The sequence below is a fragment of the Mustela erminea genome, chromosome 15 (assembly GCF_009829155.1).
Source record: "Mustela erminea isolate mMusErm1 chromosome 15, mMusErm1.Pri, whole genome shotgun sequence".
Lineage (NCBI taxonomy): Eukaryota > Metazoa > Chordata > Mammalia > Carnivora > Mustelidae > Mustela > Mustela erminea.
In genome coordinates, this window is record NC_045628.1 from 4,157,639 (window position 1) to 4,177,110 (window position 19,472).

The window sequence follows — 19,472 nt, forward strand, 5'->3', positions numbered from 1 at the left end:
CTGTGAGGGGGTCCTCTACCAACACTGTTGGGTGCTACTCCAAAACAAGTTGATAATTAAGTTGAATAATTATAAACGTTGTTTCCCCATCGTCATGGATAATTTCTCAATTCTCCATGACAGGAGACAACCCGTAACAAAACACTGGTAGAAATCAACAGCTCCTGCAACATAAGGACTGAGTTTGTTTTCTCTCAATCTTGCATGCCTAGCACAGTTACTGTATCCGTGCTGAATAAGGGTTTGCCCAGTACTTTTATTTGGAATCCTCGAACAGATACTAGAAGAGTCCATAGTTGATTTCTGGGCATGCAATTCTTTATGTCTGTATTAAGAATTATATGTTATGTATTTGCATGAGTTACGTATTATTTCTGTACGAAGAGACAAGAACTCACACCAAAGTTGTACCATCTTGAGAAACAAATAGGAAAGGACAGCCTTAGGCAATTTTGCAAAAGCTTATTTTTCCATTTAAAGGAAACAGCAGACATTGTGGGTGGGAAGATGCCCCTTTTCAAATCAGGGCATTTTTCGTAACAACCAGTGAGATAAGGGTTGGTACCACTGCTTACAGACAGAGAACAGAACTCTATGAGGCCGCGCGGGGAGCGGACTAGGTTCATAGTCCAGTAAGGGTCAGTACACAAGATGCTTCCGGTTGTCGCTCGGAGACGGAACCCACTCTCTTGGGTCAGCCACTTGCGAAGAGCACCTGCTGCTTTGGGAGGCGACCGGGAGTTGCTTGTAGTCACACGGATACCAGGACTCCTTGGGGACCTCCGCAGCCTTGCAAGGCGCGCCCGTCCCGAGCGCCACTGCGCCTGCGCACATTATCCCTATGACGTCACGGACTGGCGCTGTGACGGCGGCCGCTCTCATCATCTTCATGACGTCAGGGACCCCTTCCCCCCCCCGACCCCCCCGGCCTTCAGGGGCGATTGCGTCTGCGCCCGGAGCAGCTGGCGGAACAGCCCTCGGCCGGCGGCTTCCGGTTCGGTGACCGCTCCCGGGGCTGCGCTTCCGGTCGGCCGTGTGCGCGGCTGCGCAGCGGGGCGCGGGCGTCGGAGTCCGCGGGGCGAGCCGGCGGGTAAGTGCCAGCGTGACCGGGGCGGGCGCCGTCCCTCGTCTTCTCGGCCCGCCCCATGCTTTTGGTCTCGAAAGTTCGTTTTTGTTTCCGGACAGAAAGTCTTTCAGGCCCGCTCCCCGGCGCGGTCACAGGGGCGGGCCCGGGCCTCTCGGGGTCCGCGCGGCGCCGGAGGGCGGCCGTCCCTCGGGGCGGGGTTCCCGGGCCGCGGGCGAGGCTCGGGGTTGTCCGCGACCGCCTCCCGGGGCGCGCTGGACCCTGCGACGCCGCGGTCGCGCACGTCCCGACTCCCCTCCCCAGGCCCGCGGGGACGCTCGGCTCCGAGAGGTAACGGGACCGTCCCCGCGGCGGCGTCCGCCGGGATCCGCGGGGCGGGGGTCCGCGGGGCGGGGGTCCGCGGGGTGGGGCCCCGGGGCAGCCGCACGGACGTCCGGGGGCCCGTTTCTCTTCTTAAGTCCGTCCGTCGTCGGCCTCCGGGCTCCCGCGTCCTGGCCTTTCCCCTCCGCGGACGGCTTCCCCGAGCGGCCCGGGGGCGGGTGCTGTGGGGGCGTCGCTCCCGGGGGGGCCTCGCGCCGTCAGGGGAGGCAGGCGGGTCGCGCGCTCTCCGGGAAGCGGCGGGGCGGTCGCGGGCATAGAGCCCGGTCCTGCTCTAGGCTCCGCCGCGTCGCCTGAGGACAGCCGGGCGGCGGGTGGTCGCTGTGTGTGTGGCGTTAGCGTCGGTACCGGTGGTGTCCGTCCCCCGCGTGTCCTGCTGCTCCGTCCCAGCAAGCGCCCCGCGCTTGTGTCCTTAACCCTTTATACAGCGTTTTATTTTACTTATTTTTTTATTAAATTGATTTATTTGTTTTCAGAAAAGCAGTATTCATTATTTTTTTTACTTTATTTGACAGATCACAAGTAGGCAGAGGCAGGCGGGGGGTGGGGAGCAGGCTCCCTGCTGAGCTGAGAGCCTGACGCGGGACTCGATCCCAGGACCCTGAGATCATGACCTGAGCCGAAGGCAGCGGCTTAACCCACTGAGCCACCCAGGCGCCCCAGTATTCATTGATTTTGCACCACACCCCGTGCTCCATGCAATCCGTGCCCTCTATAATACCCACCACCTGGTACCCCGACCTCCCACCCCCCGCCCCTTCAAACCCCTCAGATTGTTTCTCAGAGTCCATAGTCTCTCACGGTTCACCTCCCCTTCCAATTTCCCTCAACTCCCTTCTCCTCTCCATCTCCCCGTGTCCTCCATGATATTTGTTATGCTCCACAGATAAGTGAAACCATATGATAACTGACTCTCTCCGCTTGACTTATTTCACTCAGCATAATCTCTTCCAGTCCCGTCCATGTTGCTACAAAAGTTGGATATTTATCCTTTCTGATGGAGGCATAATACTCCGTAGTGTATATGGACCACATCTTCCTTATCCGATTGGCCGTTGAAGGGCATCTTGGTTCTTTCCACAGTTTGGCGACCGTGGCCATTGCTGCTATAAACATTGGGGTACAGATGGCCCTTCTTTTCGCTACATCTGTATCTTTGGGGTACATACAGCGTTTTAAACGTTGCTGCGTCCGCCGGCGGTGCGGGGCCGGATTAGCCGAGTTTGCTGGCCGCCTCGTCCAGGGTCAGCCCGTGTGCGGGCGTCTGACGCCGCCTCGTCTCACCTTCCAGGGGTGGACCCCGCTTCACACTCACGGAGACTGGGCGAGGGTGCGGGGCTGGCCGGTGTCGCACTGCTCACGGTGGAGCCCCCGTTACACTCAGGTCGGTCGGACTCGGGGTCCCGAACCCTCGCCACACGCTGTTCAGTTCTCACGAATGTAGACCGTCGGCGGACAGCCTCAGATCCAGACAATAAAATTAGAGAATGTTTACAGGAAATCCTTTTATGTGTAATGTTCGATGGAAATCCCAGTATTTGACTTTTTTGTACATATTTTTATTTTCCTGTGCAGTTTGACACTTGATCTTAGCCAAAAGGCTGAGAAGCGATTTTCTTGTCCATTTTAAGGAGTAAAAACATTTGTCTCCTCAATTCATCCTAACTCTGGGGCCCTTGTCACATTTTTAGTAGTTTTGGCGCCCATGTGTAGGGTCGATTTCAGTGTTGTTATAAAGTAGTTGAGTCTTTCCCTGGAACTCGTTGAGGGGAACTGAGACCAGGTAGACTATTCAGATAGATCAGAAACTGTGTACCCATCTCGAACATTCCAAGAAGTGTTTCTTAACATCCTGTGTTTTATGTAAATGTCATATACGAATTGTAAGCACAGCACATCGCATAATGCACTGGCTTGAGGGGGCGCGTTTTGAGAGGTAGACGGTGAGCTCATCTGACCCGTGTTTCAGTCAGTTATGCAGATGAGACCGGGGGAGCAGTCACTGTATTCAAAGATCAAAGGTTGGAAAAAGTGGTCTCTCATGGGTTTTGTCTCATGGTCTACCTGACTCCATAGAAGCAGAGTTTCCTTTGTCAGGCATTGGGTGAGAAGTGTGGCCTTTTTCCCCAAAGGCCATCAAATGGCTGTTGTGGAACTTTCCCAGTGCAATCATAGCTGCTAAATGTTTTTCACAAAACTGAATCCCACGAGGAATAGTGGGGCTGGGGGTGGGGAGGGTTGTGCCAAGTGTGACCAGCCCCTGGCCTTTGCTCCTGTGCTTCTCCAGGAGCTCAACTCTAGTCGCTCCGTAATTCACTCCACAAACAAACCTGCTGTGTACCAGGCACTACTGACAAAAAGTACTGCTCCTGACCTCCGGGGACTGGCAGTGTGGTGACAGTGGTACCACAACCAGCTGTTGGATTTCTTGTGTCAGCTGTCAGACAGTGCGGCCTGTGCTCCTAGTGTGTGCTGTCTTGTTTGCTGCCATGGGGAATCTCCTGGTCTCTGAGAGTACAGTGCATCTCCCTCCTCCCTGCTCTGACTCCCTGCTCTCTAGGGGACACGGATGTGCCAGGAGGGGTCTAAAACCGCAAGATAGGACACAGTTTATATTCCTGGAATGCACATTTTTATTGAAGTCTTTTTTGGAAAAGTTAGTTGATTTTAATGTTACATAATGTAAATCATATATTGTAGCTCTGATATCTTAGAGATTCTGATAGGATTTGCTGGGGTGCCTGGGTGGCTCAGTTGGGTAAACTTCTGACTCCTGATTTTGGCTCAGGTCATGATCTCATGGTGTGAGGTGGAGCTCTGTGAGGTCATCTGCACAGGGCAAGGAGCCTGCTTAAGAGTCTCTCTCTCCTGCTTCCTCTGCTCACCCCCCCTAAAAAAATTGCATGAATATTTAAAACTTCAAAGAAATTTCACAGTTGTGGTGATCACTTTGGGAAACAATCTAGACCCTAACCCAGCAAGGTACCTGTTATTTCTTCTCTGACTTAAGAAGATGCTTCAGTGAAAAGCTGTCTCATGACATTTTACTTTTGTTAAAACACTTAGCATTTTATAATAAGTTCCCGTTAGATCCCCTTTCTCTTTATAAAATGTACGCTTGCTCTCTCTCTCTCTCTCCTTTTTTAAGATGTTATTTATTTTTAGAGAGAGAGAGTGAGAGAGAGCACAAGCCAGGACAGTGGCAGAGGGAGAGAGAGAAGCAGGCTCCCTGCTGCAGGGAGTCCCAGCATCCGCACCAGTCCCAGGATCCTGAGATCAGGACCTGAGCTGAGGCAGATGGTGCACCCACTGAGCCTCCCCACAGGTGCCCCAGAACTCAAGCTCTCTTAAGGCAGAAACAGTATGGTGCCTGGCATATATGTAGTCAGTGAATTGTTGGGGGGTAGTTGCATGTGAATAGGAGCAGAAAGGTGTGCTAATGAGTTTAAGTTGCTAAAGCCATTGAATAGCTATGATAAAATAGAGTTAAAAGAGGTAGGTCAGGTAAGGATTTCATAGGAAGGGTGTTCGGAGTTGGGTTTGGGGCACTGGAATGATTTGGCTTTGCTAACAGTGAAGTGAAAGTAAACATAGATATGGGCTTTTTTTGGCTGAAAGAGAAGATAAGTTCTTTGGGTGAACTCCTACAGTACCCGCAAAGCCAAATTTCAATTCAGTGATTTGTTGAAAACGCCTGTTTCTGATGCTGTGTGTTCGTCTGACAGAAGAGGAGGAGAAGTGTCAGGAAAGGCCTTACCTCAGAAGCCCAGAAATGAAATGAATTGAGCCTTGTTTTTGTGGTTGTGTTATTCCTTTGCACGATGAGCTAAATGAGGAATGGAATCATTAATTGAATAGAAGTTGGAACTTAGGGAGAAAGACAAAGTGGTCAATTTCGGTATTGTAAATGTACAGAAAGGGGTTGGTGATACTTTTGATAATAAATTCTAAATAGGATGGAAGTAAAATAGTTGATTTTCATTAAATGTAGAGAATGAAAAGAGACAAGTTTCTAGCATTAATTTGGTTTCGTTTAGCAAGCGTTGATCATGAATGAGACACTATCTGTAAGGTCTTTACATGAAATGTTTAGTTGAATTTTATCTTTAATTGAAAATTACTCTCTTTTTGCCTTCCTAGTTAAACCAGAGAATTCACCATCGCCTCCATGGCCGCCTCGCACACTTCACCAACTGTTGCATCTCATGTTCCTTTTGCAGACTTGTGTTCAACGTTAGAACGAATACAGAGAAGTAAAGGACGAGCAGAAAAAATCAGACACTTCAGGGAATTTTTAGATTCTTGGAGAAGATTTCACAGTGCCCTTCATAAGAACCAAAAAGATGTCAAAGACTCTTTTTACCCAGCAATGAGACTTATTCTTCCTCAGCTGGAAAGAGAGAGAATGGCGTATGGAATCAAAGAAACCATGCTTGCTAAACTGTATATCGAATTGCTTAATTTGCCTAAAGGAGGAAAAGATGCCCTTAAACTTTTAAATTACAGAACGCCCACCGGAACTCGTGGAGATGCTGGTGACTTTGCAACAATTGCATATTTTGTGTTGAAACCAAGATGTTTGCAGAAAGGAAGTTTAACCATACAGCAGGTAAATGACATTTTAGACTCAATTGCCAGCAATAATTCTGCCAGAAGAAAGGACCTAATTAAGAAGAGTCTTCTTCAGCTCATAAGTCAGAGTTCAGCACTGGAACAGAAGTGGCTTATACGGATGATTGTAAAGGACTTAAAACTCGGTTTCAGCGAACAGTCTGTATTTTCTGTTTTCCATAATGATGCTGCCGAGTTGCATAACGTCACCACAGATCTGGAAAAGGTCTGTAGGCAGCTGCATGACCCTTCCATAGGACTCAGTGACATCTCCATCACTTTATTCTCAGCCTTTAAACCGATGCTGGCTGCTATAGCAGACATTGAGCGAATCGAGAAGGACATGCAACACCAGAGCTTCTACATTGAAACCAAGCTCGATGGGGAGCGCATGCAGATGCACAAGCAGGGTGCGGAGTACCAGTACTTCTCCCGAAACGGATTCAACTACACGGATCAGTTCGGCAGATCTCCACAGGAAGGTTCTCTCACACCGTTCATTCACAGTGCGTTCAAAACAGACATACAGATCTGTATCCTGGATGGCGAGATGATGGCCTTCAACCCCAACACACAGACTTTCATGCAAAAGGGGACAAAGTTTGATATCAAAAGAATGGTGGAGGATTCTGATCTGCAGACTTGTTTCTGTGTGTTTGATGTACTGATGGTTAATAATAAAAAGCTGGGACGTGAGACCCTGAGAAAAAGGTATGAGATTCTTACCAGTGTTTTTACCCCAGTACCCGGTAGGATAGAAATAGTGCAGAAGACACAAGCTCATACTCAGAAAGAAGTGATCGATGCTTTGAATGAAGCAATAGATAAACGGGAAGAGGGGATCATGATAAAACACCCTCTGTCGATTTACAAGCCGGACAAAAAGGGCGAAGGATGGCTGAAGATTAAACCAGAGTACGTGGACGGGCTGGTGGATGAGCTGGACATCTTAATCGTCGGGGGCTACTGGGGGAAGGGTTCCCGAGGGGGCATGATGTCTCATTTCTTATGTGCCGTAGCAGAGACGCCGCCTCCTGGTGAAAAACCATCGGTGTTTCATACTCTGTGCCGTGTTGGTTCAGGTTACACCATGAAAGAACTGTATGATCTGGGTTTGAAGTTGGCCAAACACTGGAAGCCTTTCCATAGGAAAGCTCCACCGAGCAGCATTTTATGTGGAACGGAGAAGCCAGAGGTGTACATTGAGCCCTGTCATTCTGTCATTGTTCAGGTTAAGGCCACAGAGATCGTCCCCAGCGATATGTATAAGACTGGCTGCACACTCCGTTTTCCACGAATTGAGAGGATCAGAGAAGACAAAGAGTGGCATGAGTGCGCCACCCGCGACGGGCTGGAGCAGCTTCGCGGGAAGGCCTCGGGAAAGCTGGCTTCCAAACACCTGTACGTCGGCGATGGCGATGAGCCACAAGAAAAGAAGCGGAAGGCTGCCCCGAAGATGAGGAAAGTTATCGGAATTATTGAGCACTTAAAAGCTCCCAACCTTTCTAATGTAAACAAAGTGTCTAATATATTTGAAGATGTGGAGTTCTGTGTCATGAACGGCACGGATGGCCATCCGAAGCCCGATCTGGAGAACAGAATTGCCGAATTTGGTGGTTACATAGTACAGAATCCAGGCCCAGACACGTACTGCGTCATTGCAGGGTCCGAGAACATCAGAGTGAAAAACATAATTTCTTCGGACAAACATGATGTCGTCAAGCCCGAGTGGCTGTTGGAGTGTTTTAAGACCAAAAGCTGTGTGCCGTGGCAGCCTCGCTTTATGATTCACATGTGCCCGTCGACAAAGGAGCATTTTGCCCGTGAATACGATTGTTATGGTGACAGTTATTTCGTTGATACGGATTTGAACCGACTGAAGGAAGTGTTCTCAGGAATTAAAAATCCCAGCGCACAAGCTCCTGGAGAAATGGCTTCTGTGATTGCTGATTTAGAGCACCGGTATTCCTGGGACGGCTGCCCTCTCAGTATGTTTCGGCACTGCGTTATTTACGTGGACATGTATGCTGTTGTTAATGACTTGAGTACCAGCATCGAGGGAACAAGATTAGCCGTTACAGCTTTGGAGCTTCGGTTTCATGGAGCCAAAGTGGTTTCTCATTTAGCTCAGGGAGTGTCTCATGTCATCGTTGGGGAGGATCAGAGTCGTGTGGCAGATTTAAAAGCTTTTCGAAGAACTCTTAAGAGAAAGTTTAAAATCCTGCAACAAGATTGGGTCACTGATTCAATAGACAAGTGTGAGTTGCAGGAGGAAAATCGGTACTTGGTTTAAAGCTAGCTTTTCTGTGGAGGAAAGCCTATGGTCCGGTGGCCTCATTGTGATGAGTCCTGATAAAAAATGAAACTATATTTTATTTTTAATCCCTTAAAATTTATACTTAAACAGCATTATGAGATACAGAAAAACAATTTAAATGTATGAGATAGATAAGACACTAAATGGACCAAAGCCAAGAAATAAAAAATTCTTTTAGCCGTGTGGTATTTAGTGACTTTTAAAACCAAGATGAAATAAACAGTTAAATAAGAGACATTTATATAATATCCCTACAGAAATTGAGAATTTTGACTCAAATATTACATTCATGAGCTTTTAGAGTCATTAAAAGTATTGATCTAAGTGGATTTTCCAAGATCAAAATTTTAATAGTTTTTATCTAATTACAGCATTACAAGAAAGAAGCAGAATTGCTATAATCGGACTTACAAAAAATATTTCTTTTAAATTGAAGGCTAACATTCTTTCAAGTGTGAAATGTAAACAAATTTATTTTTTAAGGTTAAGGGCAAGCTCACAAATGAAACCTTGTTAATGATGTCATTAGGTAAATTAGGAGAAATAACTTAAAATTAGATGAATCTAATTAAAAGAAACTTGAAGTTTTAAAGTACTTGGCCCACTTTTTTTTTTTTTCCCTGCAACAGAGTATGTTTTAAAGAGAATGTTTTCACGTGAACTGTACTCCAGGATAGATCGTATTCACAAGGAGTGGTTTTCCTAGATGTAATCCATTCAGTACATGTCAAGATGGCATAAGTATTGTAACTTCCATTACAGAGAGGTAAATTGCTCTGTTTAAAATGATTTTATCCCTAGATTATTCAATTTTGTGTAATATGTATTATGTCTGGATTTATATACTAAATTTTAGAATGCAGTCTATTCATTTTGAAAAATATGTTTTCATGACAGCTTTGTGATACTTGAAATATAGTACCCAAGGAATTATTATTATTATTTGTAAATAATTTGAAATTTTATCGATACAGTGGAACAAATGTTATATTTCTTTATTTAAATAAAATATTTAGTATACTATTAAAATTTATGATGTATTTATTTTAAAACAATTCATAGTAGTTATTTCAGTCAGACATATTTTGTTATTGATACAATTTTTCACCAATTCAAATCAGGTTCCTACTTGAGGTCCTTTGTATTTTGTATGACTGAATAAACTTTATTAGAAACTTAGACTTGGGACAGCTGGGTGGCTCAGTCAGTTAAGTGTCTGCCTTTGGCTCAGGTTCTCATCTGAGGGTCCGGAGACGGAGCCCCCAGCTCACCGGGGGGCCTGCTTCTCCCGCTCCCTCCGCTCCGTCCTTACTTGTGCTCTCTCGCACACATTCTCTCTCTCAAAAAATAACACTTCAAAAAAAATTTCAACATATATTTTTATAATACCCATTGAGAAAAACTATAAAACAGATACCAGTAAGGGAAGTAGGGGAAAAGGTACATAATTTTACCACCAAAAATAGTAACATTCACTATTTTAGGTTATTAATAGTATGGGAAGTGCAAAATACATTATTTGCAGTGTAACAGATAAAGATAAAACTGTAATGCTGTATTTGATCAGCTTTTCTCAGTGGGAGAATTTACGGGTCAGTAAAACATGTCTGCATTACATTAAACTGTTGTACACAATTCCACTGAATGAGTGTAATGTATTCAGGTAGGCCGAATGTTATTGTAAGACTTACAGATTATTTGACCTTGCACCATCCCCCGGCTGCACCTTTTTACTTTCCTAGTAAGCATTGTGATAAGTCTGTATCATGGTCTGCGTGTTCTAGTCCTGTTTTCTCCTTAAACATTCTTAGTACAGAATTGCTGATTCAAAGTTACGTATTTTTTAGTAAATTGATACGCAGTTATGTAAATTTGACACGTAAAATACCTTTCATTCATCTCTGAATGTTGGAGAGTTCCGTTTCTTAGTACCGGACCTATTCTCTGTCTTCATTCGCTCCGTAAGTATTCTCATCCTATCCCTTGGCTTGAATACGCCGATAACCGCTCACATATCTCTAGCCCTGAGTTCCTTGCTGAACTCCAGTTCACGTAGGCAGCCACATAACGTCTCCACACGAAGTCTAATGAGCCTCTCATACTTAATGTGTCTAACTGCAGTTATCCTGGCAGGATCTTAAGTGCACGAGAGCACAGTATAATGAGCGTGTTCATGCACACGGCTCAGTGTGAACGGTTGTCCGTGACCATCTTTTCCGTGTTTACAGACCTCTGGATTATTCTGCAGTCATGGCACCTAATTTAATGTACAGGTATTCTGTGTGCAGCTCTGGGTTTCTTGAACACACTCACGCTGTCTGCCAGCGGTCCCCTCCTCACGGCATGGTGCGTCTGTTTACTGCCCTGGTCAAACTGAAAACTAGGGAGTCATCCTTGCGGCACACCCCCCCCCCCCGGCCATTCTCATGTTTCCAAGACGCAGCAAGCCTTGTTGGCCTGACTTTCCAGATAATGCAGAATATGAGCTCTCAGCGCGCTCCCCAGTCACATCGTCTTCCCCTTCCGCTCACCGGACTGCAGTCACCTTCCTATTTTGCACGGTTATCACTGTGTGTTTTGCACGACACCATTTTTCCTTCTAAAGATGCAGTCAGTTCGTTTTTCCTCTACTGGTCACAACCACTGAATCCCCATCCCATAACTTCCAAAGCTAATCAACGGCCTGTTGGACCTGGCCCCGGTGACCTATCTTCTGTGAGCTCTCGGACTTGACTTCCTATCAGGACACCCTTGCTCACCGTACCGCAGTCTCACTGGTCTGAGTACCTTGCCTTTCAATTTCATTCAGGTCTCCTAGTTTGCCCCACTCACATCCCCAACACGTACTATCCCTTCACTCTGCTGTATTTTTTCCAAGGCACTGAATCTTTATTTCTTACTGCTAGAATTCAAATTCCATGATTGAAGACGTGCTGTTTCATTCACTGTTGTGATCAGTCACTCAATAAATATTAAAGGAATAACTCCTCTGAATCAGACGGAAAAGCCTACTTTGCTCTTCACCAAGGCCATGGGCTCTTCCCAGAAAGCAGGATGAGATATTTACCTTTCAAGAACTCTACCTTCTGCATCCTAATGACATAGCACCGTCGTGACTGAGTTCGTATCTTTAGGTTGATGGCATCTTCTTTAAAAATCAGGTGGCTGCCCTAGCTGCTTCATAGCCGTGCCCTTTGGCTGACACTGGAGTGAGCATGGCTGACTGGGAAGCTTGGAATTCTCACTCTGGGGGAAATAGGCTGAGCATTGCTTTGAAACATCAATATGGAATTCCCTGAGCACTGGAGCTATTCTGTAAACCATCACCATTCAGTTTCAACCAACATATATGAAGTTCTTACTTTCTTTGACAGTCATATAAGTAAAAGAAAGAGAGAGAAAGAAAAGAGAGAGGAAGGAAGGAAAGAAAGACAAAAAGACAGCCTCTGCTTTCAAGGAACACAGAGTACCAAAAGAGAACGATAATTAGAATACAAAAGTTAAGTGCTTTCCTAGTTAAAGGAATGATGGATTCCCTGGAAAGCCATATGCCATAGTGAAAAGAATACAAGCTTTTAGAATTTAGTTATCCTCGGCTCAGTTCCAGTTCTGTCACCAATTATCTGTGTTACCTGAGCAAATCACAATCTCTTGGAACCTTAGTTTCTAAACTTTCAAATGGAAACGGTCTCCGTCTCACCCAGGATGTTCGAGGACAGAATTAGAGCACCTAGCACACAGAATGGCGCCTCCAGCTTTTATCTGCTGCTCTTACCTGGGCCTCTACAGAGGGGTTTAATTCTGCAACGGGGGTTAATAAGTGAGTGAATTCTGGAACCATACGTTGAATTCCTTCTAACGTAGTGGTATGGAGGGTTTTTCCTGGCAGAGGGAAGAGAATAAATAACAGGTATGGGGAATACAAAAATTGGGGGGAGGGTGTTTGTAAAATACTCAGTGGGAGGGAGAGATATAGGTAAATTAGGATTGATTTTGAAAGATTTTATTCTTTTAAGTTTTTAAAATTCACTTACTTGAGAGAGAGCAAGAGTGCATGAGCAGGGGCAGGGGTGGAGGGCACAGGTGGTGCAGGGAGGGGCAGAGGGAGCGGGAGAAGCAGACTCCCCACCGAGCAGGGAGCCCTAATCCAGACTTGATCCCGGGCCCCTGGGATCAGGATCTGAGCTGAAGGCAGACACTTAACGACTGAGCCCCCCAGGCGCCCCGGTAGAATTTTTGTCTCGTGTGGATTAACTAGTTCTGCCATCCTTGCATCTTTTCTTCCGTAGGCACGGCAGCAAATGTCACATTTTGAAGTAGATTGAAAATAGCTTAAATGCCTTCTTTGAGTGAGGTCCTAGCCATTCTTTTTAGAAGGAGAGAGGGCGATGGCGGTGAGGCCGAGGGGAGGGGAGAAAGGATGTCGAGCAGGCTGCAAGCCCAGCGCAGAGCCCCACGCCGCACTCGATTTCCTGACCCTGAGGTTGGGACCTCAGCCAAAATAAGACTTAGGTGCTTAACTGACTGAGCCACCCAGGCATCCTGATCTAGCAATTTCTTAGTATGGTTTTAGCTACATTGATTAAACAGCTTAGAAGTGGCTAATTTGGCAAATGTGTTTTGCACATGGGAAGGAGGTGGGATCATTGAAGGTCACAGGATCGAGTTGGATGGGCGGATTGTGAGGTGACCCCCATGGTCCCTACGTGATGGTGTTCACACCCTTGTACAGTCTTCTCCCCTCGATGATGGGCAGGTCCTGTGACTTGCTTCTTATCAGGAGAAAATGACAATGATAGATGGCACTGTGTATTCCATGACAGTGTGTGGGTCTCCGTCTTCCTAGCCGGCTCTCCCCAGCCTCGCTCTGCCTCCCCTCCGGTCTTCCCTCTTCCTCTCTCGTCTCTCCCTCCTTCCATCTCTTGGCCCTCTTTGCCGCCTTTCACAGAAGAAAGCCGCCGTGGATCCCACCGCTGACGCCGCCATAGGCGTGGGAGCAGGAAGAAAACGCTTTCCCCTTTGAGCCTCCAGTTGGAAATGCACCAACAGAAGTCTAGCGTACGTCCCATCATGCGCGCCTCTTCCTGAGAAGCTTGGGGAACTAAGTGAGGAATGTATGTCAAAGTGCTAGCCGCGTTTAGGGCAGAGGAGACGGTGAAGAAATACTTCCTCCCCCTTCTCCATTTGTTTCGTAAAAAAAAAAAAAAAAAAAAAAGTCCGAATCGTTTATAACACGTTCATATCCTGACTTCAGCCTTGTCTCTCTCTGTTTAGCCTATTCCAGCCACACTGACTGACGACACTGCGCCTGCCCTCTCTGCCTCCACGAATATCCCGTTTTCTCTTCTGACATGCCCTCTTCCGGCACCTGCTGTGACACCCCCCACCCCCGCTTTAGATCCTATTCATCTTCGAAGAGTGGATACACCACTTTGACCATGTCATCTGCCCCAGTTCCCCAGCCATGACCCGTCACCTCCCTACCACCCAGGAACTTGTCACTTTTGTGCTCTTTATAATTTTCCGCCCCAAAATCTATTTATCTGATGTTATCTTTTGAGCTAGCGCTTTGAGGATCTGAAGGGCACTGGGCGACTCCTGCTTCAGAGTGCCTTGTGTTTATGGAGGCCCGGACGTGTATTTGAAGGACAAGGACCCAGGCTGCTGCACGACTTTCCATTTCTGAGACTTTGTTCTTTTCTTATGTGTAGAGTCATTGTTGTTCTTAAGGGACTTTATACTGACACTCAGAACATCAGTGTCGTTCACTGCTTACCAACTCTCCGCTGGGGGTTGGGGGGAGACAGACTTACAGGTGTAACTCAGCGGTTGAGAGCAGAGACTCTGGAAACAAGGGGCCCCACTCTGAGTTTGGACTTCTCTAGTTGGACAAGCCATGCAATTTTTTTTGTGCCTTGGTTTCTTCTTGTATAACATAGGGTAAGAAGGGCTCCTAATCTATCAGGCCGTGTTGACTAAGCATGTGTGTGTGTGTGTGCGCATGTGCGCGTGCAAATGTGTATGTGTCTGAGAGCAATGCTTGGAGGGCTGCATCATTAAAGGTATTATCTTGTCTGGTAGAAGGGGGGTGACAGGTGCACGGGTACTGTGATACATGGAAGTAACAGAATGTAAATTGGAGAAAAGGACTGTTCTGGTAAGGGAAAACCTCCCAACAGGCAGGCAGTCATTTTTTTCCCTTTCTTCTACATGGTGGTTCACAACTGGGGATGATTTTTCTGCACACCCTCCTCCTCCCGCCCCCTGGGGCCAGGCAGCATCTAGAGTCTGATTGTCAAGACTGAGGTAGCACAGCTTTTGTGTGGTGGGACCAAGGATGCTTTTAAGTAGCCCACAATGAAGAGGAAAGTCCCCCACAGCAATGAACCAGATGCAAATCTCCCTCTTGTTTAAGTGGAGAGAGTTGTCCCAGAAGCCAGTGAAATGTGATGGGGAAGACATTTTATGATCTGTGAGTAATGCGTTCAGACCAGCCATGATCACAACTTTATTGCGAGTCAGTTTTTCATTCATAAAACGAATGCTCATTCCTGCTCATTTCTTTTAAAGGGGTTAGTATGTGGGTTAATTAGTGTTTGCAAAGTCCTTTGAAGATGTAAAGTCCTACATAAGTGCTATTTATTATTAATTACCATTCCAGAAGACCTACGCTGTGACCCTGCTCACTTACTAGCCCAGCCAAACCTCAAAGACCTGAGCGATACTGAATGATTTTGGTAAGTTGGAACATTGATAATGAGAAAGATAGGCATCAGGGACCTAAGCTGATTTGAGATGGCTGGGATATGACTGTATACAAATTGGCTCATTAAAATCAAGAAAACTATAGGTTTTGCTTTGGGGCCTCTTTGCTGAATTGGAGTAAATTTCTTCCAACTTTGCAACACTGTACATAGCAAAGGAGGGTATAGCCAGAATCCATGATACAACCTCAATGATTATGAAGAAACAAAATAATTCATAGGAAAAATTATATTACTCATATTTATAAACTGATTTTCTTGGGCCCATGAGTCACTGTGTAATTTACACTGTCTGATAAAATGAAAGCAATAAAACAGATTGCAAAAACCTCAAGAAACCAGGACACTGGGTATAACACAAAATGCTGTTCTTTATAAGTATGAAGCATGAATTATGTCATAAATACAGTTGTACACTTTCACTGAATGTCTTTACATTTCAAAATAGCTCTTAGTCTCGCCTCATGGGACATTTTCCTTTTAGATCAAAGAGTCCAACCTGTAGATTTACGTAACAATGTTATCTTCAACTCAGCATCAGTCTTAATAAAAGTATTTGCTGGTGACATACTGGACTGAATCTGGGTGGCTAGCCTGATGAGGCATCAACCCAAGCTGTGGGGTTTAGCTTTGTTGAATTCTGCCAGAAGACCGTGTATGCGCTTCAGTGTAAAATAGAGGGGACATTCCATGTCAATGGGGGAAAACATGCATTTTTTAAAAAAAATATTTATTTATTTATTTAGTTAGTTAGTTAGTTAGTTTAGAGAGAGTGTGTGTGGAGGGAAGGGATAGAAGGGTCAAGGGAGAAAGAGCCTTTCCAGCAGACTCCCTGCTGAGTGTGGAGCCTGACGTGAGCTCCATCCCAGGACCTGAGATCATGACTTGAGCTGACATCAAGAGCCAGAGGCTCAACCGACTAAGTCACCCAGGCTCCCCAAAACATGGATTATTTAATAAACAGTTTGGAGACAACTATGTAGTCATCTAGAGAAACACAGTCAATTTGGAGCCCTCACTGCTTAAACCAAATATATTTCGTACAAATCAGATATGCAGAAGCAAAAACCAGGAGTGCCTGGGTGGCTCAGTCAGTGAAGTACGGGCTCCCGATTTCGGCTCAGGTCGTGATCTCAGGGTCCTGGGATCCAGCCCCAGGTAGGGAGGAGAAGCAGCAGGGGGTCTGCTGAGATTCTTTCCCTTTGCCCCTCCCCTGCCCACACTCACTCTCACTCTCTCTCTCTCTCAAATAAGAAACATTTAAACAATTAAAATTAAAACAAAACAAAGCCATACAAATAATACAAATTTAGGAGAAGGGTGTCTTTTAAGTATTGAAAACAAAAACAGAATAGAAGCCAGAGAAGAAAAGATTGCTAAATTTTATTTACAAAATTTATTAAAATACTCCACAGTCGGTACCATAAATAAGTCACTGGAAGTGACCTAGTAGAGAAGATATTTGTGACTTTTTTCTTTGTGATACGTAGAGTGTCTGTAAGAAGGGCTATCATCTACATAAGAAGTAACAAATATGACTTTACATAAAAATTTTCAAAACACAAAAATATAGGTTAAAGAAAACAGCTATTAAACTTATATAAAGATAGATTGCTCATCCACAATAAAGACATACTAAAATGTGTTTTTCTTTTTGCTATGAAAAGTATAAGCCAAAACTTTTATTTTTGTTTTGATGAGAATGTGAGGAAACATATTCTTATGCTTTTTGAATGCAAATATGTATTTTTATCATGTATATATTAATCCTCTATGGGGGCAGGTGGCAGTACCTACCAAAATGTTAAATGCATTTATGTTCTGCCCAAGTTATTCAGTTTGCAAGGACAGATGTTGTTACACATATACAAAAGACACGTTTACAAGGACAATCACTGTAAATTACTATGATGAAGGAAAAGAAATAAATGTTAACAACGGTTTGATCACATAAGTGATGGTACATCAGCCCATGCGAATATGAAACTCTGAGATACATAGAAATGCCTTTTGGGGACACCTGGGTGGCTCAGTCCATTAAGTGTCCACTCTTGATCTCAGCTCAGGTCTTGATCTCACGGTTGTGAGTCCAAATGCCACACCCAGCTCCACACTCAGCGTGGAGCCTACTAAAAAAATAAAATGGCTTTTCTTTTCTAAAACTTTCCCTTTTTTTCTCCTGACTCTATCTCAGGAAACTGCAGGGCACTGAGGAAATTGTTTTAACTTTTGTATTTCTTTAAGGAGGATAGAGACACACTGGTTTCCCCCAATATCCCGAAGTAGAGTGTTTCAGTGAAAACTTCTCCAAGCTCCACATGATGTGAAGAAACCATTACCATTAATTTATACAGAAATATTTTTGAACATTCTAAGGCCCCCAAAACTCGACTCTCTCTGGCTTTTCTGGGACCTTAGGACACATCTTGCTAAAACAAGCACAGAATAGATCAAGGTCAAGCCCAGATGCTCACAGAGAGATGTCAGAGCTCTGGTGGCTAGATGGGGAGATGCTGAGTATGTTTGCTGGGGAAGGAGTGGGCAGCATACAATTTACGCATGTGGAATTTAAGAAACAAACAAGCAAAGGAAAAAGGGAGAGAGAAAGAGAGAGAGACAGACAAACCAAGAAAAGACCCCCAACTGTAGAGAACAACCTGACGGTCATCAGAGGGGAGGTAGGCTTGGATGGGGACTAAGGAGTGCATGTTGCACCTGTTCTGATGAGCACCTGGTGATATAAGAAAGTGAGGCATCTGATATTGTGTACCGGAAACTGATATAACACTGTATGTTAATTAACTGAAACTTAAGTAAAAACTTTTTAAAAAAAGGAAAACCTTGTCTAACCACCGCAGAGACCCACCACTTTCTTTCCTTGTTATTATCGCCATGGCAGTGACCATACTTGCATGTTGGTCCACTTATTGTAAATATAGATTAAAGGGTAAGGTCTGGCTCATCCAAAAATGGATACTCTAGATTAGGGATGAGATGGAAAATTAAAGCACTCAGCGATTGCCAGGTGGACTGGCCTCCACTCAGGAGTGCCGCCTTTCTCTGCCCCACAAAACTAAGGGACATGCCTGGAGACGATACCAGACGATACCATGTTGATACCTCCTCCTCAACATGTCTCAGAATGACTGTTTTCCAGCACATCCTGGACTGTAATGTAAATTTATTAACTGAAGGAGCTTCCCCTTTTGTATTGGCAATCCCAGTGCAAAATCAGTTTAAACTTTTCTCAGTAGAGAACTTGATCATGTATTTCTTACAACATTTTCTCCTAAAAATAAGTTCATTAGAAGATCATCAGCAAAATACTTTTTCAGACAATCTGTTAACAGCCCGATATAATGCTTGTCTCGGTAGTAGCAGCTGCCAGACTCAATGACTCACTGAACAGGACAATAAATTTCAAGCTTATTTGATTCTGTTAATTAGTGTAAATGAGATCACTGCAGGAGCAGTTCCTAATTATCAGTTACCGTCAAATACCTGATGGGAGAGGTGGAGATGATACGCATAATCTTAATCATATTCCTTTATTTGAATGTAGTGAGAATGATCCGGTTCTCGGTTGGCGTCCCTCTTGAAAGTGAAATCCCGTATACATGGCTGGCTGCATGTGCAAGGTTGCTCATCATAACATTATTTGCAACAGAAAACAACTGGAAATGATCTGAGTGGTGATGTAAATAGAACGCTTGGTAGAAGGATGTGGTAGGCAGCCATTAAATGATCGAGGGAGAAAATTTCATGGCATGCAGTGTACGAAAAATATACGCCAGTCTGCAATTTTTAAAAAGTACATATATATATTTAAGATTTTATTTATTTATTTGACAGAAAGAGAGAAAGAGAGAGTACACAAGCAGGGGGAGAAGCAGGCAGAGGGAGAAAGAGAAGCAGACTCCCTGCTGAGCAGGGAGCCTGATGTGGGACTCGATCCCAGGATCCAGAGATCATGACATGAGCTGAAGGCAGACACCCAACCACTGAGCCACTCAGGTGCCTCTAAAAAGTATATTTTAAATGCATAGAAAAAATATAGCCTTATAGATCTTGTATCAAAATAAGACCACTTAATATATATAAGTGCTGTCCCTATGACTTATTTTTCTCCTTTGGGTTTGTCTGACTTTTCCAGTACTTTTGTGCTGAGGGAAAAATGCCAGTGGAATGGCATTACTATGTACTTGAAAATTTAACACTGAACACTGCGCTCAATGAAAATCGAACCGTGAAATCAGAGATCTTACTTTTTTCTCCCACTGACATCCATAAGGGATGTTCATTTTTTTTCCTCTTGGCT

At 45.0% G+C, this 19,472-nt stretch overlaps 1 protein-coding gene across 2 annotated transcripts; it reads left to right on the forward strand.

The window, feature by feature from the left end:
• Positions 1 to 981: 981 nt before the first annotated feature.
• Positions 982 to 9,032, forward strand: LIG4 (DNA ligase 4). 2 transcript variants are annotated; one of them, XM_032314370.1, is made up of 2 exons: positions 982 to 1,089; positions 5,603 to 9,032. In XM_032314370.1, the coding sequence occupies exon 2, from the start codon at positions 5,631 to 5,633 to the stop codon at positions 8,364 to 8,366; it is 2,736 nt and encodes a 911-aa protein (XP_032170261.1). In that variant the 5' UTR covers positions 982 to 1,089; positions 5,603 to 5,630; the 3' UTR covers positions 8,367 to 9,032. The 2 variants fall into 2 exon arrangements, with proteins under 2 accessions (XP_032170261.1, XP_032170262.1); XM_032314371.1 differs by lacking the exon at positions 982 to 1,089 and adding an exon at positions 1,276 to 1,414.
• The last annotated feature ends 10,440 nt before the right edge of the window (positions 9,033 to 19,472 follow it).